The 27,806-nt window shown below is 43.3% G+C and overlaps 3 protein-coding genes across 6 annotated transcripts; 1 reads left to right on the plus strand and 2 right to left on the minus strand.

Moving 5' to 3' along the window:
- Positions 1–669: 669 nt before the first annotated feature.
- On the minus strand, positions 670–6,115 carry NIF3L1 (NGG1 interacting factor 3 like 1). Its single transcript, XM_068196216.1, has 7 exons — positions 6,050–6,115; positions 5,322–5,765; positions 4,455–4,617; positions 3,865–3,991; positions 3,350–3,488; positions 1,933–2,016; positions 670–1,047 (listed from the first exon to the last, which is right to left on the minus strand). Exons 2-7 carry the CDS (start codon positions 5,755–5,757, stop codon positions 863–865), a joined length of 1,134 nt encoding a protein of 377 aa, XP_068052317.1. The 5' UTR covers positions 5,758–5,765; positions 6,050–6,115; the 3' UTR covers positions 670–862.
- Positions 5,343–10,995, plus strand: PPIL3 (peptidylprolyl isomerase like 3). Of its 4 annotated transcripts, none has more exons than XM_068196217.1 (7): positions 5,343–5,481; positions 7,010–7,056; positions 8,186–8,260; positions 9,030–9,123; positions 9,744–9,811; positions 10,198–10,316; positions 10,605–10,995. In XM_068196217.1, exons 2-7 carry the CDS (start codon positions 7,054–7,056, stop codon positions 10,729–10,731), a joined length of 486 nt encoding a protein of 161 aa, XP_068052318.1. In that variant the 5' UTR covers positions 5,343–5,481; positions 7,010–7,053; the 3' UTR covers positions 10,732–10,995. The 4 variants fall into 4 exon arrangements, with proteins under 4 accessions (XP_068052318.1, XP_068052321.1, XP_068052320.1 ...); XM_068196219.1 differs by lacking the exon at positions 5,343–5,481 and adding an exon at positions 6,221–6,364; XM_068196218.1 differs by lacking the exon at positions 5,343–5,481 and adding an exon at positions 6,385–6,411.
- Positions 10,996–18,291: 7,296 nt separating this feature from the next.
- Positions 18,292–27,517, minus strand: BZW1 (basic leucine zipper and W2 domains 1). The gene is made up of 12 exons (XM_068196214.1): positions 27,361–27,517; positions 26,868–26,941; positions 24,934–25,110; positions 23,229–23,323; positions 22,919–22,984; positions 22,522–22,657; positions 21,831–21,940; positions 21,544–21,714; positions 21,134–21,280; positions 20,683–20,821; positions 19,732–19,854; positions 18,292–19,521 (listed from the first exon to the last, which is right to left on the minus strand). Exons 2-12 carry the CDS (start codon positions 26,929–26,931, stop codon positions 19,490–19,492), a joined length of 1,260 nt encoding a protein of 419 aa, XP_068052315.1. The 5' UTR covers positions 26,932–26,941; positions 27,361–27,517; the 3' UTR covers positions 18,292–19,489.
- Between the last annotated feature and the right edge of the window lie 289 nt (positions 27,518–27,806).

Genomic DNA, 27,806 nt, shown 5'->3' on the forward strand with positions numbered 1-27,806 from the left:
GATAGAGCTAACATCTTTACAAATTTGTAATGATCCAGAGATGGTAGGGCATACAACTGTGAGGTTTTTTCCTTAAAAAAACTCCCAACAGAAAAAACTAACTTGGAAAATTAAAATAATTATCAGTGGTGAAAATGCTGCTTGTTCAGTTGTAGTAATCCTGTAATTAAAAGCCACGGTTAGAGAAACTGTTTTTTAAAAGAAAATAACAAAGGCACATGAATTTACAGCTTTCTTAAGGAATTGAGTTTCAACCTTACAAAGCTTTTTTGAATTGAGAGTCCCTCTTTTGAAAAGCCTTAAAGCTGCATTAGTGGTAGATTGTGCAATTGAATACTAGTACCAACAACTTGCTTTGTGTTCTCTATTTATTTGCATCTGAGTGGTGTCTTAGTACAACTGTTAGTGTAAACAGTTGATCTCCATCCTTTCATTAGCTACTATTTCTGAAATTTATTGGGTAAAATATCAGTGGCTTGCACTGACATGATTTGACATAACTGTAGTAGGGTAGAACTGCTGCATAAGCTTAAATCTGGAGATAAGTCAGGTTTTATATATTTTACCCAAACCAGTCCTTGAGTATCGTGGTTATCAACTGTATCTACTAACATTAAGCAGTAACAGTAAATTTATTCAAGTACAGTCCAGTAATAAAGTAAATAAACCTTTGGTATTCCAAAACAAACAAACGTTTATTTTTCTGACATGACAGAATATACCCCAGACTTTGAGGGACCATATAGTACAATCATTCTGTACTGGACCAATTGAATGCACCTTCATTAAGCTCTGCAATTGGATAGGTCTGTGCAAGATAACACTATTGACTGAATTTTCTCTCTTTCTCCATCTTTTCCCCCTATGCCACTTGGAGAGGATCTCTGTCTTTCTCAGACACAATGATGTTGATTTTGTTCTGTAGGTGGATGGTGAGTGTGTCACGCAGCTCTGACAGGAAGCCTCGCTCAGTGTTACTGTGCTCACACAGAATAACACTTATCCCATTGGCAACTGCATCCAGCACATCATGGTGGGACATCTCTCCTGCCATTTTGAGAAAGAAATGTCATGGAGATCACAAATGGTACAGTCCAGGTAACCAGGTCTCTGCAATGTATGGAGCATCTCAGCTAAAAGCTGTGGTGATGTAATGGAATGTAGGCCATAAGCAGAAATGCAACACCACCTGCTCAGCAGGAACATGGAACACTCCTGCTCCAGGGTCCTTTGAAAGACTCAGATGACATCCCTGTATGCAGCTGAGTCAAACACAGAAATTCCTTGCCATCTTTGAGTAGTTGTAAATTCTACCAATTTGGGCAGAAAATAAAAATGCTCAGAGTGGTCTGGAAGAGGATGGAGGAAAGCAGTTGGGAAGCCTGAGGGTCAGCTCTGAAGGGCTACACATAAGGGGGAAAAGGGGCAGCAATTCCTACATAATGCAAGGCAGCCTTCACATTGCTGAGCCACAGGGAATAGCTGTCCCACTGCTGTAAGAGAGAATAATGGACTAAGTGTCCCTTTGGCTAGACACACTACGGAGTTTCTTTGGAAGGTTCTGTAGACTACATTATGTTCTGTTTTGCATTAGGGAATTCTGTAGGGAATAGAGGAAAATATATGTTGCCAAAGGAGAAACACACCGAAAATTGCAACTCACTGCCATCAGCACTGATTTTGTGTTGAAATAAATGCTGTAAAGCAATGTTTTAATTCAAGTATCTTTCACTGTGCCACACTGCCATTTGATCCATGTTATCTCTAATGTTAGTTTGTCATTCCAATAACTAACTAATTGTTTCTCAATTATAAATAACAGGTAATTCTTTGTAGTCAAATCTTTCAACCCTCTTATTTTTTGCTGGGCTTTGTTTGTTTTTTTCCTCTAATGACTATTTTTATAAAAATAATGAAACAGCAGTCTGTTACCTGTGAGATATAGGTCAGCTTCTGTTCCCTTCAGGACACTGCTCCCAGAACCAGCACACAAAGCAACTTTCCTCAGTGGTGATTCTACAGGATACAATGTGCCACAGTTAAGGTCCTTCCCCTTTGTTGAACCCTCACCTGTATATTGCTAGTAATTGTTTCAGTTAACTACTACCTTGATTTTAGAGTCAATGTAAATTTGTTGGAGGAGGAGACACATCTGTCAGTTTGAAAGAGTCATGGGCCTATAACACCTCTGACAATACAGCAAAATCCTCTGTGATAGGTAGATTTTTTTCAAGGGACAGGAAACTTCGCAGGCAACTCCAGCACAGAGGCTGGCTGCTGGCAACCTTTCTCCTAGTGAGGTGTTAGTTAGGTTTCTGTACTCTTTAATAGGCAGACCACTACTCTTTCCAGGACTCTTGTGTTCCACCACCAATAGTTTCCCAACTAATAATGCCACTAAGGCAGCATTTTGCCTCTGAGATATACTGGTTCCTAACTTTCAGCTCTTAGAAGACCAGTCTTAATGCAAGCTGAAAGCTGCTCAATGTCAATAAAAATTGTCCACTTGCTGTGATTGCTAATTCCAAGCTATTATATATATGACAGTGACATGAATTTTAATTCTTCATATATATTACATGCACTAAGGAGAGGGGACACACAACACAGAGTTTTCAAAATCTGTTAAGGTTTTCCCGTAGGTTTCCTTGCAATTACTGTTGATTTAAGTGGAGTCACACCACTTCAATCCCACACCATAAAAAGAGGCTTTGAAGTAGTTTGGGGAGCTTTTAGTGCAATTGTCAGTCTAATGAGATTTCTGTCTCCTAAGTTACAAAGACCTCTCAACAAATTTACTCTCACTAATTCTACCAGCTGTGCTCCTTGGATATTAGGATAGGTAGCTGGGAGTAAGAGGATGTTTACTCCACATCTTACTAATGACTCCACTGTTTGAGCTTCTCTATCTTATCTTTCATGAAAACACGGTTCTGTGTTCATAATGATGCCATAAAGTGTCTTACTCTTAAAGTGCTCTGAATTTTAACATTCAGTCACAAAAGGGAACATACAATGAAACAGTAAACCTTTGTGCCTGATATCCTGGGCAGGAAAAAAAAAATTTAGTCATTATATAAATTACAAAAAATTTTATCTTTCATTCAATTTGTTCTGTCTCTTCTTCACCACATCAACCAGCGTAATATAGAATCCCATTAAAATACAGATAAGACTCTTTTCATATAACTGTAACTTCTAAGATGCTTCTTCTTAACAGTGCTTCCTAGTTCTTGGAAGTAAACCTGGTACAGACAGCAGTGTTTCCCACTGTCATGCACACACTCATGCTCCCTGTGCTCCTGCAGTGCCAGTCCTAGCAGGCATTCTGGCTCGCAGGCCCATTTACCAAGTGTCTTGCCCGCTCCCACGGCTACACGGACGCAGGGGAGCTGCAGGTGGCCTTTGACACGCTCGATTATGTCTGACAAGGAGACCGGCTCGCTCAGGGTGCACAGGCGTCCCATTCCAGTGTGGGGAAGAAGAGGCTGAAAAAAATTTAAATGACTGTGAGAAAGTCGACTCCAGATGCTTGCATTGCTTTCCACACTGTAACAGGATGAGTATATTGGGCTTGCAGGAACGACACTGAACTTTACAAAAAAGTATGTATGTGATGTTCTCAAATGTAACATATGAACTACACCAGCTTTTGGAACTGATTTAAGAATTTGTACAGGCCACATAGATAGTTTCATTGCTTTGGAAAATGTGTGTGGCTTCAAATTCCTGTATGCCAGTATTTCAGAGCACTGGGGTAGCACTGGAAAGCTGTGATGCCACTGACTACTGCATTTCAGTGTTCGAGGTGCTCAACTCACAGAAGTAACACATTCACAAAAAGTAATTTTGTGATTTTGTTACCTTCTGTAATAAGAGAATCTCGGTCTTGTGGTAAAGAAGGCTGTTCTGGGACAATAAAGCCACCACGTCCAGCAGTGCCTTCTGAGAGCAGTTCAGACTGACTCGTGTTTGCTCCTCACCTTCAACCCTGAGGAAAGACATGCCTGGTTAAGAAGCTACATAAAATTTTGGCATTGTAATTACTATATTACAGCATTATAATTATTAGTTTTGGCATTATAATAATTATTTTATCCCAGTGGCTGTTCCACCTCTGAGAAAGGAAAAAAAGGCAGCATTGTAATAGCCTAGACTTGTCTTGGAAGAAACAAATATGGGAATTTAACTCAACTGTTCTCATCAAATTTCCTGTTAATACTCTTCTTTAACACCACTAATCTATGTAATGCTACTCTTGAGTTACTATTACCATTTAGCATGACATAGATTGACCAGAAAGGGACAACTATTCCTTAAGTTTCAGTCTGTTGCCGAAAAACACAGCAGCAATGCACAGAGGAACAAAATTATTAGAACAGTAAAATACAATTACAGCAACTTATTGCTTCAAACAACAGGAAGAATACAAGATTAGAGAGTGGAGCAGATACCTGGCTGGGAGAGTAATGAGACAAGAAATCTCTGGTATGTCTTTGATTCTGGACAGCACTGCATCCAGATGCTCAGTATCTGCACAGAATTCTACCCGGTGAGTGCCCTCAGCTGGAGAGCTTGGTGCAGTTGATGGATGCAGTGGGACAGAAGTACAGGTGCCTGAGAAAACAGTACAAGATTGCTGGTTTATAAAGCAGGGTAAGTATCCTAACACTGATTTGGCACGTATCTTAAAGAGATGCCGCACAAAGGTGAAAATTTTGCACTCAAATTCTTTTTTCCTGACTAGAACTGAGGGGTTTTCATGCTCCTGTCTCCATTAGGCACAGTCTGTTTTAAGTCCTATGAAGCTGATGGATATGTATTATTTGCCATTCATAATGCCATCAGTTTTATCCTAAGGATTGTACAAAACCAGAAGGAGTTCCTGGTTTGTATGACAGACTGGAAAAGACGCAGCTGTTGTAATCTGTGAGCCACAACACAGGATAAAAATCTAAAATAACTTCACATAGTTTAAATGCTTTGCAAACATTGAGACTTTATAAACTAAAGGTGGTGATTTAAAGTCAATGGTATCAGAATTGCAACTACAGTGGACAATAAATATGCTCCACCATTTCCAGACACATCCAATAGTAGAGTCACGCATCTAAAACTATCCTCTTGTGTTCGTTATCTGGTATATACCACCAAGATAAATGTCCTAAAATGTATTTAAGGTACCATAAAAATATTAGGAAAAACAAAACCAGTCCTCAAATCACACTTGTAAAAGCTAGAAGGCAAATGATGAAAGATCCCACCTAAAATAGCATACATCTTTAATAATTTTAACTTGTTTGTTCTTAACAGAATCTCACCGAGTCCCTTTGTTAGCCAGTTATTAACTCCGTGAGGTATGGCATCGTACGCCGTATGTGGAGAATAAATCCCGATTCTGTTCTCCAAGGCTCGGACCACCAGTCGTTCCTTCCAGGTTTTCCACGTTATTCGCTTGAGTGGTGCGAATATAGGAGGGTGGTAAGAAAGAACGAGGTCTGCTTTCCTCTGCACTGCCTCTTCCATCACCTCCTCAGTGAGGTCGTTAGTGAGGAAAAGGGTGTTCACAGTGTGGGGAGGACTTGGTTCCACCAGCAATCCCACATTGTCCCAGCTTTCAGCCAGAGCGGGGGATGCGAAGTCATTCAGTGCAGAAACGAGCTCCCGGAGGTTCATGAGGGCGCGTACGGGCGGGCGGCCCAAGGCACGGACGCGGTGGAGAGGCAGGCGGAGCAGCGGCGGCACAGACAGCGGCATGCGGGGACCTGTGCGGGGCAAACGCAGGCTGCCGTGAGCCTCGGGAACCCACCAGGCAAACAGAAGCCACGGCCGCTCGGGTTGTGGACGCTGCCCCACTGCCGGTCGGTGCGCCAGCCCGCCCACCCCCGGCACCACCCAGTACCACCCGGTACCACCCAGTACCACCCGGTACCGAGCGCCCTCCCCGCCCTCGGGCTCCCGCCGTCCCGCCCCGCACACACCGCCCCGCGCTGCCCTGCACCAAACGCGCGGAGCTCAAGCTTCATCCCCCTTCCCGCGGCACACCGACCCGCAGAGCCCGGCCGCACAGGCGTTCGCTCCGCGGCGGCCTCGGGGCACGGCCGGGCCGACAGCGCGCTCCCCTCCCGCCGGCGGAGGGCCGGCGCTGCGGGGCGGGACCTGCGCTCGGCCCCGCCGCTTCCGCCGCGCTCAGCGAGCCTGGGGCGGCCCCTCGCAGCGCCGGGAGAGAGCTGAGGCCCGCGGGAGAGCAGCCGCCTGTCCCCGGCAGGGGCTGCGTCCGCATCAGCCCCGGCAGGTTAAGGCGTTCTCCGGGCGGGCGGTGGCGCCGGTGGAGGAGCCCACCTGTGCTGTGCGCGGCATTTCGGTGCGGTACCTCGGGCACGGAGGGAACGGTAGCTCCGGCTGCCGTGGGTGACGGGGAGCCGGGGACAGGTGGGTTGAGGTGGGGACACGGGCCCGGGGCTTCACCGGCGAGGGTGGGTATATGGAGGACCATTGCCGCGTAAATCTCTCGGCTTCTATATAGCCGCGGTTTTATTGCCGGCATTCTAAACACTTTATTTGAAAGTATTACAAAGATTTTAAAAGTCGGATCCTGTGCTTGCGTGCAGGTACCTGTCTGTTTCAGGCACTCACAGCTGTCATGAGTTTGCCCCAAATCACACTTCTGTTAGGTACTGGCATGTGGCTTTTACCTATGAATTTCTGCCATCTACTGTTCTGCCAACTGGCATAATACTTGCAAAAACTGATTGCTTAGTACAAATTTTCATCCTAGGAACGAGTGTTTTTGCCCTGTTCCCCGTTCTCTAAGTGGTCGTTTTTTAGTAATTTTTCATTTTTTATATGCTGTGTAGTTGCTTAATGCAAAATTTAGCCACAGAGTCACTGGAATGGCACCCTAGAACCATGTGGTGTAAAACCATGTAACCAACAAAGGCTTTAGTATCAAAACCAAATGTGGGTTGGCAGGAAAAAACCCAACAAATTTCTTATGTTATGTTTACAGGAAATTGCTGTATAGAAGGCTACCTCAGATTCTGATAAGCAGGCATGGTAAGAATAAAAGCACATTTTATATGTTTTCTGAAATGGTCATCTCTTGGAAAGCAAATAGCTGCTCTCCATCTCAAAGGATTGCATGTTTTACTCTGATGCTGTGAGTAATTTATCATGAAAAGTTCAGGGTTTTCATTTCAAACTTATAAAAAGATACTGTGAAAAGGAAAACGGGTTGATTTACATCAGTCTAAAACATGATTATGCTTTCACTTTAGAGATCCCAGATTTTAATGCTACTTTGGCATGTATTTGATGATCTAGTTTGGTTTCTTTTTTCACAGAAGCATTAGTCTAGTTGCAAGAACATACCTCTGCTTCAGCATATGTAAACCTCTGCACTCAGAGGCTTTTAAAAAGCTAGCAATTTGAGAAATAGAAATAAGACTATATATGTCTTAAACTGATCATACACCTTCTGTAGTATCTTCATGGACATTGTGGACAGCTATCTCCTTTACTTGTATACTTTTGGAGCAGTATGCCAGTATCAGCGTGATGCTGATTTTTATTTTGCTGTACGGTTATCCCCACAGTAATTGTTTTTGCATAGTTTAGCACTTTCCACAGAAGCACTGTGATATATACGTCCTGTAGAGATAAATTTGCTTAGGTCACTGGGTACCTGATTTAAAATTTTATGAAGGTGACTTATAAATTCTTAAGAAAAGTAAGTTAAATTTGTAGATTTACTTCTCTGTGAAGGCACACTATATATGCTTATTAATCAAAAGGCTGCCGGCATCAGTTGCTCCTCTAGCTGTAAAGCAGTGAGGTGTGTGCACCATCCAAAACAGATATAACCTTGATTCTTCACCTTTATTTTCAAGTGACTGAGTAGGTCCTGTTTGCAATGAATAATGTATTTCTGGAGTGCAACAGCTACTGCATTTCCATGGTAAACTTGATTTGTCCTGAAACTAAATGAAACCGAGTGCTTTCTGGTGATTTTACTGGAAATGCTTTTACTGGATTGGTTGTGACAGTAGCCTTGCTTATGGCCAAATGTTAAAACTGGATCTATGCAGTGCAAACTTGCTTATGTTCTTGATGGGGCTGGGAAATAAAGCAGTGTCTGTTAGTATTTTATTGCTGATTTAATTACTGTTTTCTGCCTTTTGCTCAGGCTGTCACACTGCATACTGATGTGGGAGATATTAAAATTGAACTATTCTGTGAGCGTACTCCAAAGACTTCTGAAGTAAGTCAAATACCAGGAGTAGGCTTGGCTAGTGGTGAAACAGAGCAGTAGAAATAGCGAAGCCTGTGGAGGAGGTGAAGTGGCTTTTGCAATTTCACCTTTTCATGTAATGGAATACCAACATTTTAAGCTGGTGCAGTGTCTGTTCCACTCATGGAACTTGTACACTGCTTGGAGTTTCATGCCTGTTTCTCACTTGATAAGGTTTAGTTAAGGGGTGCTTCTTTTGAAGTTCCAGCATCTCCCAAAGTGTCCTTTGCTTAAAGGGGAAATACAGCACTTAGCCTAGGATTCCCAGATGTCCATGGGTTTACTCATACCCTCACAGACTTGATTTTAGTTTGAAAGAGTGAGACTCACTTACAGTTTGTCAGGGATCCCAGTTTTGAATTTTTGCAATAAACTGAAATTGAAATAAACTTCATTTATTTTAATGAAAAAGCTGAGGCATGAAATTATTGATTACAAAATTACATGTGCCAAATAAAATTGTTGAATGGGAATGATATTTGAGAGCATGTCTTAGGCTTCTTGTTTGTTCCTCAAGTCAAACAGCCTTGCACTGAAAGCTTTTTATTCTTTGTGTGTGACACTATCAAAGGAGTTTATTATCTATGATTTATGACTACTCTGCAGCAAAACTCTGTGGAATTCACATGGTCACAAAGCAAAGCAGAGGTAAAAGCATTGCTCTTGCCAATGCTGTCATTTTAGTAAGATAATACTATTTTTCAGTTGTTTGTTAATATGGTTTGTTTGATTTTTGTAGAATTTCCTGGCTCTTTGTGCTAGTAACTACTACAATGGATGCATATTTCACCGAAATATAAAGGGCTTCATGGTTCAGACAGGAGATCCATTAGGTAAATTCTTCTGTCTGGGTCTTTCTATGTAAAAAAATGTACATAAAAATAAAATGTAAGGAAATAAAAAGGAAATATGGGTATTAAAACCAAAATGTAAGTAAAGTAAAAATATAAGAGTTATTGTATTGTTGATAAGAGGTTTTTATCATGAGATTATTTTTTGTGGTGGGCTTACAGACGTGCAGGCATTACCCCAGGTTTAAGTAATCATGCATTCAACAGACTTGAGTTTTACCAGCTGTTTTCACTAAATATGATGGTTCTGTTGACTAAAGTAGAAGCAGGTGCTAATGTGCTTTGTGAGGTTTCTGCCTGAAAGGCTGCATCTAAAGCATTTGGGGAAAATGTCCCAGACTCTGTCAGCTGTTCGGGAGAAAAGCTGATTCAGTTGTCTGTTCATACTCACACTGAATTTAATTTGAGGATATGTCAGTGTTTTGTTCTGCTACTTAATAGATTCCTTCTATAGAGTTATGTCTTAGTGCAGTGTCAAGAGCCTGCCTCAAACTAATTGCAGGCTGTCTAGGGTCTTTGTTGTAAAATGCTGTAACAGAACATAATTTCTGGATTTTTCAGTCTGAACATCCAGTAATTTCTACTGTGTTGTTCTTTGTCAGGCACTGGGAAAGGAGGTAACAGCATCTGGGGCAAGAAGTTTGAAGATGAATTCAGTGAATATCTAAAGGTATTTCTGTGCTCTCAATATGCACTTACCTTTTCATTTGAATTTTCTCTACAATAATATTCTCTTGGTTGGAGAACAATAGCTTATTATTAAAACAGGAACAGGCATTTCTGTGCTTGGCAAGTAAAGTTTGAGGGTTTTCATCACAGAAAACAGAAGTAAAAAGAATTTCTGACAGCATCTTTCATGTACTGAAGGCAAAGAAGCAGTTTTTCACTGTAAGAGCTATTCTGAGGAGCTAAATATTGATTGTGATAGAATATATTAGCAACCAAGATTTGTTCTTAATAATGGTACTGAGGAAGAGCCCTAAGTCATAGAGCACTTTGCCCAGGTTAGTTCTGGTTCAGATGTGTATTCATGCTGAGGTTTCTGCCCTTGTTCAGCACAGTGTCCGTGGGGTAGTTTCCATGGCAAACAATGGTCCCAACACCAATGGATCACAGTTCTTCATCACTTATGGCAAACAGCCTCACCTGGACATGAAGTACACAGTGTTTGGAAAGTAAGTGATTCAACTGCACGCCTCTGTCGGAGTCTGTGAGGGATCTGAGTATTTCAGGGCACGTGCAAATGCTTGAACTTCTTCTCAGAGTCTGTCATGGATGCTTAATATTTCCTTTCAAAATACATTATTTACCACATAAAATGTATTGGTTGTCTTATTTTGTGTCATTTGCTTGCAAAGTCCTTGCCTTGTGATACTTGACTGTAAAGTGTTTTGACATACATCAACTGTGAAATTTAAATCATTATTAGAAGGCAATTTCCAGCACTTATGTTTTTCTCGCAGAGTTATTGATGGCTTGGAGACCCTGGATGAGCTGGAGAAGCTGCCCGTGAATGAGAAAACCTATCGACCTCTTAATGATGTTCGCATTAAAGACATTACAATTCATGCCAACCCTTTTGCTCTGTAGCCACAGAATGCCGCAACACATTCTGCAGAGACTGGTCAGATAATTCCCAGATTATGGGGTTTAAAGAGCCCTCAAAAAGGGTTACTTCAGCTGGATCATATCTCTGCTTATTGAATGCAGAATTTTTAGGAGCTTTAACATTGTTTGGGAATTGTCACAGAGAAGTCTTCTGCTTCAGAAGCCAGGTTTTCCAGAGTATCTTCCAGCATTTTAATTTTTAAGCATTGTTTTTTATACTTATAAAATAAAAAATTTAAATTTTTTTTCCTAATATTTGGTTTTCGCATTATCTTTCTGAGTGATGTTACGTTAAAGCAATGTCCTTTGCTATAATTTCATGCTACCAGTTTTGTGAAACTTTCTCATAAAGTGTCATCTTCCTTACTCAGTTTTCTCAAAAGAGTAAAATAAGATATGCAATTTTTATCCCTAGGTGAGAGCAGAGTCATAAATAGATGAAACCTTTCCCCTACCAGAAGATTAAAGAACCTATTTAGAGGAGTGTTTGCTCTTGTGCTGCTGTGTTGGAATGATAACCTCTTTAGCCTTTCCAATAGATGGGAGTAATTTCTTCTGCTTCTGGCACAACACTATTGCTATGGAAGAGTAAGTATTTCTGTCCTTACATAGCTGTTGATTGAAACTAGGTAACATGGATTTACTGTAGCTTGTTTTTCATCACTTTTTTGCACAAAGACTAGGGGGTAAACAACAAAAAGCACTGTCAAAAAGGCTGTAGTCACATGGTGGTGTTTAACAAATAAGAGCCATTTTGGGCTTCTTCCCCCAGTCCTGTTTCCACTCGGTGAGCATCCCTTAGCAAAGGGATACACTTTGTAATCCTTGGGAGGCTCAAGGTCCGGCTGACTTGCAGTCAGCTTCAGACCATTATTTTCCATTTTGAGACTTGGTCTCTTAAAATAATGAGAACTCATTTGCAAGAGAAAGGCAAAGATATTGCCAGATACAGATTACTGAGGTAATGAGAGGAGTTAAGCAATACCTGCTGGGGACAAAGTTTCTATGTTCTTGGAATGTTGTTTAAAGCTCCCAGCCCTTGTTCCAGGCTTAATATGTTTTAGTGTAATACTTCAGTGAGGTAAAGGATTTTATTCTTTTAGCTCTGTGCTCCTCTCTTCTTAAAACCAGCAGCAGGAGCAAGTAAACAGAAGTGTGCAATAGCACACTTGACTGGCCCTACTGCCATGCAGGGGGCAGGATATACTGGGAAATTTCCTACTGTGCAAAGGAATTGTAAATAATTAATAACTTAAAATTGCACTGAACTGGAAACAATTTCAGGTCTTTTTTTTTCCTTCACAAAAAATGTGAATTTTGTGGCAGCACTAAGTATTTTGCTCTCTGGAGGATGCACATTAAATGTAGGGTGTGGGGGGTTTGGGGGGTCTTTAATGTTGTTGTTGTTGTTTTTTTTTTTTTTGTTTTTTTTTTTTTTTTTTGTTTGTTTTTTTTAATCTAATGTTGTGTATTGAAAGGAGAGTGATCCTACTGAGACAAAATTACGAACAAATTTTTCAAAATTGTATTCTGTTTTCCTGGGCTTGGTCTAAGCAGGAGAGCAGTGGGCAAGAAGAAAATAATGGTGCGTGACCCTTGGACAGTGACAAACTTGTAGATAGGGTAAGCCGATTCCAGAGGACCACTAAGCGTGCGCGGGCAGTTCAGAGACACGGCCATGGTCGCCGGCGGGGTAAGAAGTGACCATGTCGCAACTGGGAGTCTCCCGCCGCCCCCGCCCCCTCACCCGCCATGTTCTCTGCTGCGGCTTCTCAGGCGGGCAGAAAATGGCCTCGGCCGCTGTGGCGGGGCCGGAGCCCTTCCCGGAGCCCTTCCCGGAGCCCCGGTTCGGGCCGAGCGCGGAGCCTTTCTCCGGGACGGGGATCCGGGGCCCGCGGGGATCCGGGGCCCGCGTCCCCCTCGCTCCGCCCGCCCGGGGCGTCCCGGGGCCGGCAGCGGCCGCCGCCCTCCGGCCTGAGGCGCTGCAGTCGGCTTGGGGTTGGAAGGGATGGGTGGTGATTCAGTCCGCTCTTCCCCAGGGGGCAGCCGAACTGGAGATAACCCGAGTTTTATTGTCTCCCACAGAAGAACTTCACTGAAATCTTGAAAAGCCCCCTGGGCAATGTTTGCCCTTGTTAAGCACACAGAAGCCTTTCTTCTTCCGAGGACAATGCAGCACTGAGGCCTGAGTAGCTTGGCAGGAGCGTTCGAGCCACAGTATGTCTTTAAAAGGCTTTTTTAAAGAAGAGGGTTACAGGTTTAAGTTCCCCTATCAAAAATAACTACACTGAAAAAAGCTCTTTAATTAAAAAATAACTTGGAAGAAGGAGCAGAGAAAAAATCGAGAAACTGGGATGTTGAGGAAAAACACAATGGTCATTATAGTTTAACTAGATAATTAATGGCTTTGAAGATGAATTGTTTGTCTGTGAGTTGTAATTCGAAGAGTAAAATATCTTTGTTACAATTGGGGAATTCCAGTCAAACTAATAGTCCTGAAGGGATAAAAGAAAAAGACCACTTTGCAGAAGGTGGGAATGGAAAGGGGATGCCGTTCAGAAGTGCACAGGAGAAAAAGTGCTGCCACCATATTTCTGAAACTCCTGGCAGGTAAATAACTTCTGGACTTCTAGTATCAGCAGGCATATTTTAAGATTTTATTCTGATCAGGTCATGTGATACCAGATTAATTTTTGAGTTTAAGGTATTTCAAGAAGATGTCTTCCAGCTTAAAACAAAAAGCTGCCTTCATAGGGGCACTAGAATGATTTTAGTTGCATTTACTGGATTTTTTTTTGTAGTAATGATTCAGAAATCAATTCTGTGAATGAAAAAGGCTGTTGTCAATGAAAGTTTTGAAGTTTGCAGTCACAAGTCCAAGGAAGGATGTGACACTGGGCATCCAAGTAGCCAGGGATTGGTCTAATGTGACAGCTGGTGGCAAAAGGAAATACAAAACACTTTATGTCACCCTAAACCTCCACAGGTGGTAGGACCCATTTTAATTTAGTTTGTGTTTTTTTTTTATTTTAAGAAGGTAGATTCTCATCTGTCAGTAATAATTGAGTGTCGGGTCTGGGGAATTCTGTGGATAATAGAAGTTTATTCCTTTGGCTCATATTAGTAGCCAACTGTTTTTTGTTAGGATTGCGTTTCCTTCAGTGAAAATGTATAGTTTGTACATATGCTTGTGATACCACAGAACATGGTCCTAACTGTTCACTGAATATATTTGAGCAGATTAATGAACAATAACCATCAATTGTTCTACTTGAAATACAGGCATCACTTTCATGCCTTCAAAATTTATATTATGACAAGCATTTGCTTAACCCCTACTCTAAAATCCAAGGACAAGCTTCTAAACTAGATCTGACTAAGTATCACTGAAATAGCAAGGGGGTCATGCCAGACTGGCTTTTTCAAGTATCAGTGAGAAATCTGAACAATTAAATGTGGATGATGTCTTCCCACTAGGAGGGTGGGTTTTCTGATTTTTGTTACACTGTTAAAAACCCTGAAGATTGGAGTTATAAGTAAAGATCTTAAGCCAAGACAGCATAAAGCAAACGTCTGTCTTTAATAATTTAAAAAGAATGGCTTCTTGCCAAATACTCATACAAGTTATTTAATCTCAGTTGCTTAAAATGGCTTTTTTAATTTGGACACGAAATTGTTTAAAAATATATATGTATGTATATATATCTAAAAGATAATTATTAAATCCTTTTGCTTTAAGAAAAATATGGGGGTGCTGAAATCATAAAGAAAAATTCAGTGAACCAATCTTTTAAAAGAAAAACAATTGTAATTTTTTTTTTTCCTTCCCACCTGACAATCTGTTCCTTGCCATGTTTTTCTCCTGTAACATAAACTGTGTGAATTTCCAGGGACTGAATTTGAAATTGCTCCTGCTGTCTGTTTGTGGCCTGGTGTGTATCTGAATGTCTGAGTGTCTCCCTGCTGAATTAACTGTTTTTCTGACCTGAATTCACTTGAGTTTATTGACTGGCTGCATGGTCTTGGTGCTGTTCCAGAAGAGCTATCGAAGGAAAAGATGCAAGAATGCAGAGGATGATGCAGAGGGTGATCTGATCTGTCAGAGATTGTACTAAGTGCAAGATGCATAGAATATTTTTCAGACTTTACAACTTTTTTGTTAGATGTGGTGGGTTGACTCTGGCTAGGTGACAGTTGCCCACCAAACCACACCCACTCTGTCACCACTCTGCAGCTGGATTGGGGAGAAAAAAAAAATCTAACAAAAGGTTCGCAAATGGAGATCAGGGAGAGAACCTCACTCAGTACCATCACAGGCAAAACAGACTCAACTTGGGAATATTAACTGAATTTATTACCAGTCAAAATCGGAGCAGGATTTTGAGAAGTAAACTCTTAACAGCATCATCCTCCCCTCCTTCCCAGGTGGTGCAGGGAGGCAGGGAATGGGAGCATGTTCAGTTTATCACAAGTTATTTCTGTCCTTGCTCAGGGAGAGGAGTCCATTCCTGGCTCCAGCGTGGGGTCCCTCCCGCAGGAGACAGTTCTCCATGAACTTCTCCAGCACGGGTCCCTTTCCATGGGGTGCAGTCTTCAGGCACAGCCTGTTCCAGTGGGTTCCCCACGGGATCACAAGTCTGGCAGGAAACCTGCTCCAGTGGGTTCTTCTCTGCAGCTCCACAGGTCCCTGCCTGCTCCAGTGCAGGCTTTCCCTGGAGTCACAGCCTTTCAGGCATCCACCTGCTCCGGTGTGGTGTCCCCCATGGGCTGCAGGTGGATCTCTGCATCCCTGTGCAGGGGATCCTCCCTGGGCTGCAGGGGCACAGCTGCCTCACCATAGGCTGCACCACAGGCTGCAGGAGAATCTTGGCTCCTGCACCTGGGGCACCTCCTGCCATTCCTTGTCTACTGACCTTGGCTGTTCCTCTCGTTCTCCTCCTCATATTCTCACCATACTCTGAGTGCTACTTGCATATATTTTTTTCACTGTAAATTTGCCTTGATGAGAGTTCTCCAGTAACAGTTGTCCATGTAGGTATTTACAGTTTAAACAACAATAGTCTAGAATAGCTTCAGTGGTAATTCTTCAGTCTATTTTGCTTTCCTTTGCATTTTTAATAGCATACATAAATACCATGGGGTGGTAGATGCTGCTTTTTATTTCTGGGAACAATAATAAGGTCTAACATATGTTTTCAGAATTGATATATGAAATTTTAGTTTTTTATGCATAGATGAACCTTGGTTATATTGTCAGCATGTACTAAAAAAACACCTCTTCTAAAAAGGTTGTCATTGCTATAAACAATGTGTATCTGAATATTCCTCATTAGAAGTAGTTGCTCATCTAATCACTCTTTTAATCACTGTTCGATCCCATCTTTTCAGAAGAGACAAACATGTAGCTGTGAAAAATAATAAAAAATGATGGCAGCTGCTTCGAAGCAGCTTATGAAGTCCTAGTCCTGGAATATGTAAAGGCACTGGATCCTGGCAGTACTCAGTGAGTATACAAAGCCACCTGTACTTTGGCTTTAGGATTTCTGTCATGTTGCCTTCTGTACTATGGGATGTGTGTGTCTCAGCTTTATTAGAATTGTTTCAAGTCACGTCATGTTCCTGCCTTTGTAGTCACTGTGTCCAGATGTGGGAGTGGTTTGAGTACCATGGACATGTCTGAATTGTAATTGAGCTCCAGGGGCTCAGCACCTTTGCCTTCAGTCAGAGATGAAAGCTATGGGCTTTGGGTGTGCAGTATTTGAGGATGAGTATCAGACACTTTGGTGCCCACAGGCCAGCGCTGAGCTCTTGCAGTTTGCCGTGGCCACAGCAGCCTGTTAGGCTGAGCTCTCATTTGAGGGATGTCACACGCTGTTGAGCTGCGCTCCAGCAGCACAGCGCTCTCTTACTTAAGCTCTTGGACTATTTTGGAATCTGGTATCAAACAAGAACCTTCTGAGTCCTTTCACAGCACTGGGACAGTCACAACCATGAGATGTTTGGAGTGCAGTGTATTCTCATGGACTGCTACCTGGGAGCAGCACTATTTCCTGTAAGTTACTGTGAACCTTAGAATGATGCAATATCTGTAATACTCCTCAGGTGGGTGAAAATATCCTGGAGAGGCAGGGACTGAGGGGAATGATTTACGCAGGAACTTCAGCTGCCTTCCTCCATGGTGCCAATCTGTAGAGACATGTGGGCACAAGGGAATGGTATGAACAGAACGTTTCTACACATTGCTTTCAGTCAACATCTTGGCAGCAGCTTGCTGTGAAGGATCACCTTCTTGACATTTGTAATTGACAAGCCATGCTAGTAACAGATGTAGCTTCATCTGTCACCATCAACAAATTCAAATACCTCAGCTTTGTCATCTTGACAGTACTGCTGAAACTTGAGATTAATCAACATTAAGTAAAAAAAAAATAGGGTTAAGGGGAAAAAAACCTCAAGGGACAAAACAGATACAGTCCACCTTTAGGAAACAGATCAGTACAGCCTATTTTTTCCTTAATCTGAAACTGATTAGTGGTTGCAGGGTGCAGTGAAAAACAGTTATTGATAACTTCCTCTAACAATGAACAGAAATGTCTCTCTGGATTTCCCTTCAGAACCATGGCAAGGAATTGGGGCCTTTGCCATATCACATGATAAGAAAAGCAGGGAATTGTATTTTTATGTACTGGACTGCTATAGTTTAATTTAGGTATTTTCAGATTAGATTGAAGACCCAGTCGTCTCTTTGACAACTGGCTGCTCTAGTGGAGTATTCCCAGTTCCCAAGTTGCAAACACATTGGTAAACTTCTACTGAAGGGCCAAAACAGAATATTTGAGTGAAAAATACAGTCCGTTTGTCTAAGGAAATGAAAATTTTTCTGTCAAGGACAGCAGGATTGGGATGAACAAAATCCTGGTGGCACATACTTATCAACCCCCTGTATGCCACTGAAGGTAAGATGCGACAGGGACAATGCTTTTGAGGACAGAAGCTTTAAGCATAATTGTAAGATAAACAACAAAACATTCTTTTATTTTCATTAAGGAATTCATGACATGGCAGGATTCTGACCACAAGAACCCCTTTGACCTGGTTCAGAAGATGCTGGATTTTGTCCCAAACAAGCACTGCTCTTATCGTGCAGCACTCTTCTTTCTTCTCCCCACTAAAAGGCAGAAAGAGAGCACAGGCTCCTGCAGCTAAGCAGGCTGAGTCACAGGGACCAAAGAAACTTAAAACACCACTGACTTCTGATTTGGTTATATTGTAAGTGCCTTACCTTTTAGTGTGACTTCTTGGATACTTACCAAACATTGACATAAAACTCTCTTAATATACAGATGAACCTGGTTGTCAAACTCGGGGGACGTTAGCACTTTTAACATGGAAAAGAGCACCCTAACAGCAAGAAAGTATTCTTTTAATTTCATTTTATTCAGCAGTCCTTGAATGAATGGGTAAAAAGACTGTGCCCTGCTTTGTACCCTGTAGTATACTGGTGCTTGCTTTTTGGATAAGGAGCAGAGACAGCCACTGGCATTAAGTGTAAGGATGGCCTTTATTTGCTTTAAAAAAAAGTTACAAAGTAAGGAAGATCACTGTAGTATTGAACAGATTGCATTGTCATGACCAATTTTTTCATTTATTTTAGTAGGTGTACTCTGATTACCAGTATTTCAGTTAATGCTCACTGTTAGCATACAACAGTATAGACTTCACTTTTTCCCCCAATCTTTTGAACTGTCCTGAGAATTTCCATTAGCAATTAAAGTTTCAGGGAGCAGATAAGTTGTTTGGTTTAGCATCTGTGCTGCCAGCATAAAAGAATCTCTAAACCTCAAAGGGGGAGGGGTGGTGTTTCGGCTGCCTTGGGTTGCAGCAGCTGTGCATTTACAGAGCAGCACAAAGCAGCCGCTCCCCCTGCCCCAGCCCTGCCAGCAGCAGCACCTGGCTCGAGAAAGCTGCTGGGCAGCTCTGTGTGGAACAGCACTGCTTGGACTTCCATGAGGGAAAGGGAAAAGGAAGGCACCCTCAGAGCTGCAAGGGCACCTGACAGTCCCTCAGGAATATGGGCCACCAGCTGTGACAGCCAGCAGGCTCAGAGATGCCACTCTTCATGCCCCACCATGGTAACCAATTCCTGCCACCACACCAGCTTCTTTCCAGCAGTGGGGCTCCCACCTTCCCCAGGAGCTGGAATAGAGGATTGCTTTATGCTGGAATTCTGGTAAAGGGATGACAAAGTACTTGGGGACATGGACAACCACCTATGATGGGGACTATTTGGTGGTACAGACTGCAGTGCCACACAAGTGGTGGCCTCTGTGCTTGGGAGGCTTTTTTATAGTTTAATTTGCAAGCAGACTGCCCTAAGTCTCATTCACCATATCACATCTACTCCAATACAGACAGAAATCCCAATAGATGAAATGGATTTCACCATGGAAGGCCTTATATTACATTATTACAGTAGAAAATACAGGAGGTAGAAAGTAACTGAAAGAACAAATGCAGGTTAAGAGTCAAATCTAACAGCTCCTGTAAGCTACTTGAACATGGTTTTAAAAACTAAATCCAGTATTTAATTAACTATAGAAAACAGTTAAAATAAATTGCCATGAGAGCCCTTATATCATGCTTGATACAGGGAGGTAGGATGTAAGAATCAGAAGGACACATGAGATATGACACTTATCTACAGCTCCTGTTTGCTTTACTGAGGCCAGAGTTTCACAGGTCAGTCACCCTCTTCAGCTTCAGACTCCGACTCTGCAACAGAGAGACCTCATCAGCAGCCCAGCCATGGCTCAGCCCCAGCCCCAAGCTCAGCTGCTGCCCTGCATCCTGCACAACAGCTGCTACTGGATCCACACTAGTCTCAGAGGGGCAATTAACATCCCTCACTCCAAAACACAGCATTATTTGCACTAGGGTTCCCAAAAGGAACACACTCCACATATGAGCTAAGCTGCTGGTTACCTTCTTCAGCATTCTTGAGCCATTCAACAAACTTCTTCATTTGCTCCAGAAAAACACTCTTTCCTTTTGCAAGATGGGCATCTTTATACCACTTGAGGATGGGTTCTTCACTCAGAACTTCAGCTGTAAAGATGGGCAAGAGCAGTATTAACACAGCAAACTGCTGAGAACCTGACTGGCAGCCTTTGCTTCTTCCCCCAGGAGCATCATGTACTCCCTTCTCTGGGTACAGCTGGACAGACCAGCACTAGGAGTGCCGGTTTTCAGTTTTGGAATTCAGAGAACCAGGCATTTTGGATGGTTCCTCATGCTGGGAGTTTCCTCAGTACTGTATCTAGGAGCTGCACTTTCACTCCCACTAACAGTGTGGAGTGTTTTAATTTGAGATGGCACACTCTAAGCAAAGGCTCCATCAACAGCTAAGAACAGATGCAAATTCTTTTAAAGTAAACACTTTCTGTGGTGCAGGTGTTTAATTTTAAATTTTACAAGTAAAATACATCTTCAGTTTAACAAGTTTCCATAGGTGCACAGCATTTTTTTTTCAGTACCACCTTTTATCAGACATTTAAAAAGAGCCTAGAGCAGCCTGGAACACATTGGTGGTCTCAATTTTCAGCTGCTCTCTGTCAATGTTTAGAGAACTAAGAAGAATAAACTATCATGGAATTTAACAAAATTACTTAAAAATCTAAATTTAGCTTTGTTCTTAAACTCTTAAGCAGATCTGCTGTAGACAGCATCTTTGTCTTGCACTTCCCCGTGTGCAAAGGGCCAGCCACAGGCACCTTTGCATTTTTACAAAGAGGAGGTAGAAAATACTTCAGCTTATGAAGTGCAATGTTGTAGCACTGATCTCCCCTGTTTCAGAAGCTTTAAAAACCCAACCAACCAAAACCAACCCCTCCAAAAACCCACAAACTCCTGAAACTACAACCCCACAGAAGTCACCTTTGTAGAAGAGCACCACTATTTTCTGGAAGGCCTTCATGAAGTGAATGTTGTCATAACAATACTCCTGAATCTTCAACAGAAGAGTCAGCTCTGACTGACCTTGGGTGGTGAAGGCAGCAAGTAGAGGGCTGTATTGCTGTAACAAGAACAACAGATTGGCACACAGAGAGCACTTCGTATTTACCACCTGACCAAAGCTGGTTTTGCAGTTTCCATCAGCCACTGCTTAAGAAATTTGCAACCACAACCCCACCCCAGAGCAGCTCTGCAGCAGTTACTGCCTCTGGCCCTTGGCCTGTAATACTTCTCACAAGGGGGAGAATTCCCCATCTCATTCTGTCTCTGCACTAGCAGGGTTGGTAGCCTTAACATTTAAAAGGGAGCTGCAGACAGAAGGAAAACCAGGCTCTGCCTAAGGGATGCAGAAGTCGTACTGAAGTTACAATACCTTCAAATGCTTAATGGCTTGCTCTGCTACCAGCTCCTCCTTTTTGTTCCACTCCACTGTGCTCATTACACTTGACCAGATTATGGTTACCACAGTCTGTTCTGAGATGTTGTTTTTCTTCATCTCCTCCTTCACATACAAGATGATCTGCCAGGAGAGTAACAGTAAGCAGAAAGGCTACATGTGGCACCAAGCTAAATTAAAACTTCTCTTCAAAAGGTAACCCAGAAGGTTTCAGAATGACAACCAACCTTCTTGATCATACAGCAGGATTCAGGACATTAAGGAAAGACCTTAAAGTTAATATCAACTCCCTTCCAGTCCTCATTTTAGTTCCCAGTGAGAGCTAAGTTCAGTATGAAAGAGAGACAGGCACAGAAAGCACCTCCACCTTATCAACAAACACCTACATCCTTGAATGGATCTCCCCGTGACATCTGCTCCTGCAGCTCCTTCTGTAGCTCCTTCCGAGCTCCTATGGATTGCTGGTTCCGAACATACTCAGAAAGTTCCTTTAGTCCTGCTTCAGTGAAGTACTTGGAGAAGTGTTCAACACTTTGTTTGTTGGCTGGGAAGAGTTCCTGAAAACGAAGTTTACAACTCTTTTGTAAAAGAAATGTGTGTTGAGTACTTTGCTGGCAAATGCTGTTCATGAAACTGGCTTATGGAAGAGCAGAGTAGTTCCAGTGGTACTCACCATGAGCCTGTTGTCCATGTTTACTTTGCGAAGACTGACAGCCACTGCATTGATATCTTTCTCATTTATCCATGACTTGAACAGCTTGACTGCAAAAGCTGCTGAAACACCTGTGCAGTCCGAATAGTTCTATTATTAGTGAAATTCAAAACACAGGGAACCAGAAGGCCTGAGTACAGGGTACCTCGTTTGTCAGACTGTGCTCAGAGCAGCAGCTGTCCTTCCAAGCAACCCCAGCAGAGTCTGCAGTACCTCTCCCTGCCCAAGGACATTGCAGCCTCCAGCACACTGGACTTTTCCTACAACTCAGTATAACAAAGTCTCCCCTGTACTAAATGCAACTCTTCTTGCTGCAATTTAGGAAGTAACCTAACGACACGACACACATTTTGCATCCTGAAAGGTCCTTCTCCAAAATACAGTGGTGCCTTGCTGGACAATGCTAGTGATGGCAGCCCCCAGTGTCATGCAGGGAAGTCCTACACACAAGCTTTCTCAAGAAACTCATTTTCTGAAGTCTTAAAAAAACTTCCAGGTTCACAGGGGCATCACGTTTACCTTTGCTAATCCTGTAGTCAATCTATCACCAGAGGAAGCTTGTGAGCTGCAAGGATGTACTGTCATCACAGTTTCCACCTACTTGTCATGGTTCTGTCTCCCCTTCCTAAGGGAGGAGCTGGGCCACACTTACCTTCTTTGACCAAGTTCTCATTGTAGAGACTGTTGAGAATTGATGCATTGAGTGTCCCATTGGCAAGCAGAATACCCGTCAGCATGGCCAGTTTGTTCCGCTCAGATTCTGAGAACCCTTTCAGGAACAGCAGCAACTGCAGGACAAGTAAGAAGAGCTGCATAAAACTACCCCCTCTCACTAACCTTTGGCCAGTGCCTCTGTGTTAAACACTTTTGTTTCATCAAGCTAGCAGAAGCACTAGTCACTGGTAGTCATGCAAGCCAGCCATTCTTCTATTAACAACTTTCAAGGGTTGTATTTTAATAATCCATTTTATGATGTAACCCTTCTACAGAGTGATTGACTAGCAGAATGTGAAGGTTTATTTGTCTGCTGATAAAAAAACATTCCATACCTTTTTGACTTCATCTTCAAAGCCTTTCTCTAGGTACTTGTAACGCCTGATTAACTTGTTAAAAACCTAGAAAGACAGAGTACAGTGTCTTTTGCTGTGAACTATCATTTGATTAGATTTTTTAAAAACTAAGTTCAGTAAAACAGGTCTGAACTCTTTAGAGCACTTACAGCTTGGAACACTGCTACTCTACCATGTCCAGTGTGCTTAAAGCCATGCATTATTTTTACATCAACTTACAATTACACAAACGTTTAATTTTTGACCATTAAACAGCTTTAAGTTAAATTGTACTAATTTCAGAACTAACCTGAGCAAATGCTTGCATGGTTTCTAGGTCTTCCTGTGCTGCAAACACACAGACGTTTGTGCGTGTCATGTCGTCTGCCAGGGTCCCGCCCGGGGCTGCAGGAGGATTTCAGCATTAGTAGTGCTACTCTCAGAGCACTGAGCAGCCTCCACAGCAGAACTCCAGCACCCATAACATGCAACACGTTGTCCTGTCATGATGAACTCAATGACCTTATCACCACAGACATTCCCCTCTGTTCCACTGCTGCACCAGAACTTTAAAATCAGCTTAGATTTGAACATTTAACTATTCTGGCCTGCTACTGCTAAGGGGATTGACAACACGTCTTGTTTTCATGTGAGTCAGTCAACAAGGCCATATGAGCTCCCCTTCCCTTAAAGGAAGCCACTGAAGCTGCTTAATTACAGCAGGTGTCTTTTTAGTGTCTGCTGCAATAGTGCTGCTTCGTGCCTTTTACGTGGCAGAGTAAGTCACAACAGTAGACTGAAACATGTAGAGACACACAGTTCAAAATTCAGTGCTGCAGAGATGAGCTTGAAACTTCAGTTACTTAGGCTGCTTCACTAATGAAGGTGCTTTCAGGTCACCAGCTTCACTGCCAGAACACCTCATCATCAATTTCTATGCCATTCTACATACAATGTAGATATTTTGTTATAAATTAGTCAGAAACATGACTTTAAAACCAGAGATTAATATTTCTGGTAATAATATTAAAAGCTGTTAAGGCAACAGGATGTCAGTTTTTATTCTGGCCTCCTCTGCCTGAAAATTAAAGCTGGTCTTCTTAGCTACCTGATACAGACAGGGAATTGAGTATAACACCCCATATCACCATTAACACAGCAATGCCTTCTTTCCTTCCCCATCACCTAGAAGGAACACTTCCTAACACAGGAGGATGCACTGGTTAAAACTCTTGAATGGAAACCCATATATTGTAACAATTACAGTATGTGCTTACCTGGTTGGTGAGCATCTTTGCTCTGTACAGAGTGTGTACCTGAGTTTGTAAGACTTTTCATCATCACATTTCACTTCCTCAGTCCCTGTGTTTTCTGCCAACTTGACCACCCCTCTCATTTCTCACTCCCTGATTGTCTGCTAGAGCCCATGACCTCACTGTTGCCAACAACAAATAATTTGTAACAGCATGTCCAAGACTAAGCACTTCAGATTCTTCTGCAAAGAAGTTTCCTTTCCAAAGTAACAGGGCAGGATGCACAAATCATAGGATCGTGTCAGAATCTTTCAGGACAACTACTGGTCTTGTTACTACAGACCACACACCTGAAACAAGCATTCATCCATCTCTCATTGTTAGAAGTGATCTTGACCAGACTCAAGACCTACTCCTGGTAAAAATAAAAAACAACAAAAAACCCAACCAACAAAAACTAGCCAAACAAACAAAACCAACCACACCCACAAACCCAAAGTACTTTCTTCTAAGGAGAGTTTGTACACTCTACACTTCAAGGAATACAAACAGATTCAAGTAAAACTGAGGCAGGTTATAGAAAGCATTTCTACAGTAAGTGCTCAGGCACCAAGATGATCAGGTGGTTTACCAGAGATTAACTTAAACCCTGTTCTACACACTCAATGGGGGTCTTTAGCAGAGATTTTACACTGAAAAGAAATGCAGCTTTTGCAGAGTGAAGTGAATGAAGCTGACAGCAGCCACATCACAGGGACTTACCCAGCATTCCACCAGCCACCAGGATGTCAAAAAGTGTTTCTGCATAGCGGCGATAATCAAGTTTTGCACCAGAAGCATCAAGAAACTTTGCTACTGCCTCCAAGTCAGTGCCAGTTTCAGTTAAACCTTGAATAATACAGTCCTGGAACTGAGTAGGGTCAAACCTCTCTTTTTCATCTGTAAAGCAAAGTGTTGAAATAAGATTTCCATGAAGAGTTCTTTGTGATGATCATTACTTGGCTCTAGTAAAGCTTACCTGACTTCTCAGTTTGATTCTTATACCCCTATTCTCATGTTAGATCATTCTTTCCCTCCAAAACCAGAGACTTAGCTCATGCTGGAAGGCAATTTTTAATACATGCCCCTATAACTCTGTACATTTTACTCCATTACTCACGTTTTACTTCAGCTTTTTGGGCTTCTCTCTGTTTCAGATGAAATCTTCTGACTGACAAACTGCATACCATTATCGCACCCGAGTCACCTGGAAATTCGCTTTTTGGCTATGAAGACCATCCCCTCATCTTAACCTGCAGCTAAGTGAGTTTGAGGCAGTAACTTTTCCTCAAATGCTTGGGGGAAATGTAAACATACGAGCTAACTTAATGGCCTTAACTGCAGATCTACTTAGCATCCTCTGCTGTTGTTAAGCAGAACACTCCTGATGCATCTTCATACCTGATACGTCAGCTGATCATAGCCTTGTTTTTACTACAGGCAGGGCATAGTCAACATGCAACAAATCCACCCATGTAACTAACAGGAAGTCTTAAAGAGGTCTTCAATTTGTCCTTAGATTATGGAAACCATGAGATGAAAAGCTTGCAAAGGTAAGAGAAGTCAACTGCAGATCTTGTTTTGAGTGCTGTCTACAACATCTTAGCCAGTTCTGTTAGCAGCACAGTAGGGCATACTGGTGTCCAGTGTCAATGCAAGTATCAACACACTGGTAAAAGCCGGGTGCCAGTTTGGAAATACTGGATCATTTATTTTCCAGGGCAGAACCACGGAGCTCATTGTTCTGGAAGAGTTGCTTCACAGCCAAACTATGGTTAAATGCTTAAAAAGAGACTAAACCCCTGGCTTCCAGTATTTAATTTGCTGGAGAGACCACAGCAAACTCGAATATTCAAGAGATTTTTGAGGTGTTCTGACATTCAAACAGGTTCTGCAAATCCAAATGTGCTTCTGCATGTACAGCATGCATAAAGTTGTCTGTTAGAGCTGGAACACTGCTGGTGTACAAGTAAAACTGTACTGAACAGAAACTCTAAGAGCATCCCCACTTCCTCTTCAGGCTGGTAAAAAGCTCCACCAAATCACTAAGTTACTCATCACACCTCTTCAGTCACTAGCTCTTGTTATACAGAGTGTGAGAGACGGTCCAAGAGACACAGACACCTCTGCAAATCCCATACTTTGGGGTTTTTATGGATGTTGACTTGGGGATAGGTGGGTGAGTGGATTTGTGGGATTTTGTTGTGGGATTTTTCTGTCAATTTCAAAAAATTTAAAAGAGGACAATGTAACTTTTATCCAGTGGCTAAGACTGAAATTCTTACTATATTAGTAAGAATTACTAATAAATGTATGTATTAACCTGCAAGAAGCCTGTGTTGGAGTTCCCCTGTAATTCAGTGGTTCTAGATCCTTCTGCTTGCAGGCTAAACACACTCGGGACACTCTAGAATGACCATATTTTAGGCAAAGGTTATCACAGTAAATTCAGCGACAATTCTGACTGCCAAATATTTTTTATTAGTGCAGAGGAGATTCCCGTCAGCTTCACGACTCTGCACTTAGCATGGTCTCACGTAAAAAATTTATGGCGAACGCATGACGGCACTGGTTTGTTTACTGACAGAAACCGACGTTTTACCATACACAGAGCGCTGGCAGCCGGTCCTGGCAGCGGGCACGGTGCGGTAACTCACCTCTTTTTCTGGTTTTAAAACGCTGGCCCGATAGTGTCGGCTTCTGCGGCTTTTGATTATTCATAAAAGACACCCTACAAGGAAGCAGAGACACCCGTGAGGACGCTGCGGGCAGGGCCCGCTCCTCCCTCCAGCTCCCGGGCGCTGGGCGGCTGCGGGCGGCGCCGGCCCCCGCCCGGCTCCCGGCACGCACCGGGCTCCCCGGGCGGAGGCGGCCGCAGGGCGGAGCCGCGGCCCGCGCGGTGCCGCTGCCCGTGCCCGTGCCCGTGCCCGCGCCTCTCGGCCCTCGGCCCCGCCGTACGGCCCGAGCTGGCGGTGCCTTCGCTGCCGCCAACGCTGCCCCGCTCCCGGGTACCCGTGCAGGGGAGGAAGAAGGGGTACACCACCTCCCTCCCCCGGCCTCCGCCGCAGCGCAGCGCGATGCGGCCCTCATGGCCCACGCTGCCGCAGCCGGCCCCAGCCAGCCGCCCGCCACCCGCACCCGTCTCCTCACCGACTTTAAGGCAGAGAGAAAATGCCCGAGCGGCCCGGAGCGGAGACGGGCAGAAACGGCAGCGAGCGGCGGCGGCAGCGAGAGCTCTGCGAGCGGAACCGACGCCAGAGGAAGAGGGGAGGGCCGCGCTGCGCTCCACCCCGCCCCGCCCCGCCCGAGAGGATGGAGGGAAGGGGCGGGGAGCGGCGGCGGCTCTCTCGGGGCAGAGCGTGCTTCCGAGTTGCTGGCTCCGGGGGGCTCTGCCCCGCCAGAGGAGCTTCCCGGCAGAGCCCTTCCCCGCGGTTACCGCGCCCGGCACCGCAGGGACACCTCCCCTCTGGCCTGATCTGCGGCCCACGGAGCGCGGGTGATAAGTGCGGGTGGCAGCACCGGGACCTGCGGTGCATCGAACTTAAGTACCATACCTGCTGTGCTGCTTGACCCTAGACTTGCTTTGCAGTTGTAAT

The sequence above is a fragment of the Anomalospiza imberbis genome, chromosome 7, assembly GCF_031753505.1.
Source record: "Anomalospiza imberbis isolate Cuckoo-Finch-1a 21T00152 chromosome 7, ASM3175350v1, whole genome shotgun sequence".
NCBI lineage: Eukaryota > Metazoa > Chordata > Aves > Passeriformes > Viduidae > Anomalospiza > Anomalospiza imberbis.

Coding starts and splice junctions, on each gene's coding strand:
- NIF3L1 (XM_068196216.1), bottom strand. CDS start 5,757: ATGCCGCTGTCTGTGCCGCCGCTGCTCCGCCTGCCTCTCCACCGCGTC. Junction 3,489..3,864: donor AGATTCTCTTATTACAGAAG/GTAACAAAATCA, acceptor AATTTTTTTCAG/CCTCTTCTTCCCCACACTGG. Junction 2,017..3,349: donor GGGAGCGGGCAAGACACTTG/GTAAATGGGCCT, acceptor TGTATCCTGTAG/AATCACCACTGAGGAAAGTT.
- PPIL3 (XM_068196217.1), top strand. Junction 8,261..9,029: donor GTACTCCAAAGACTTCTGAA/GTAAGTCAAATA, acceptor TGATTTTTGTAG/AATTTCCTGGCTCTTTGTGC. Junction 9,812..10,197: donor AATTCAGTGAATATCTAAAG/GTATTTCTGTGC, acceptor GCCCTTGTTCAG/CACAGTGTCCGTGGGGTAGT.
- BZW1 (XM_068196214.1), bottom strand. CDS start 26,931: ATGAATAATCAAAAGCCGCAGAAGCCGACACTATCGGGCCAGCGTTTT. Junction 22,658..22,918: donor TTGAAGATGAAGTCAAAAAG/GTATGGAATGTT, acceptor CTTGTCCTGCAG/TTGCTGCTGTTCCTGAAAGG. Junction 21,715..21,830: donor ACATGGACAACAGGCTCATG/GTGAGTACCACT, acceptor CTTCGTTTTCAG/GAACTCTTCCCAGCCAACAA.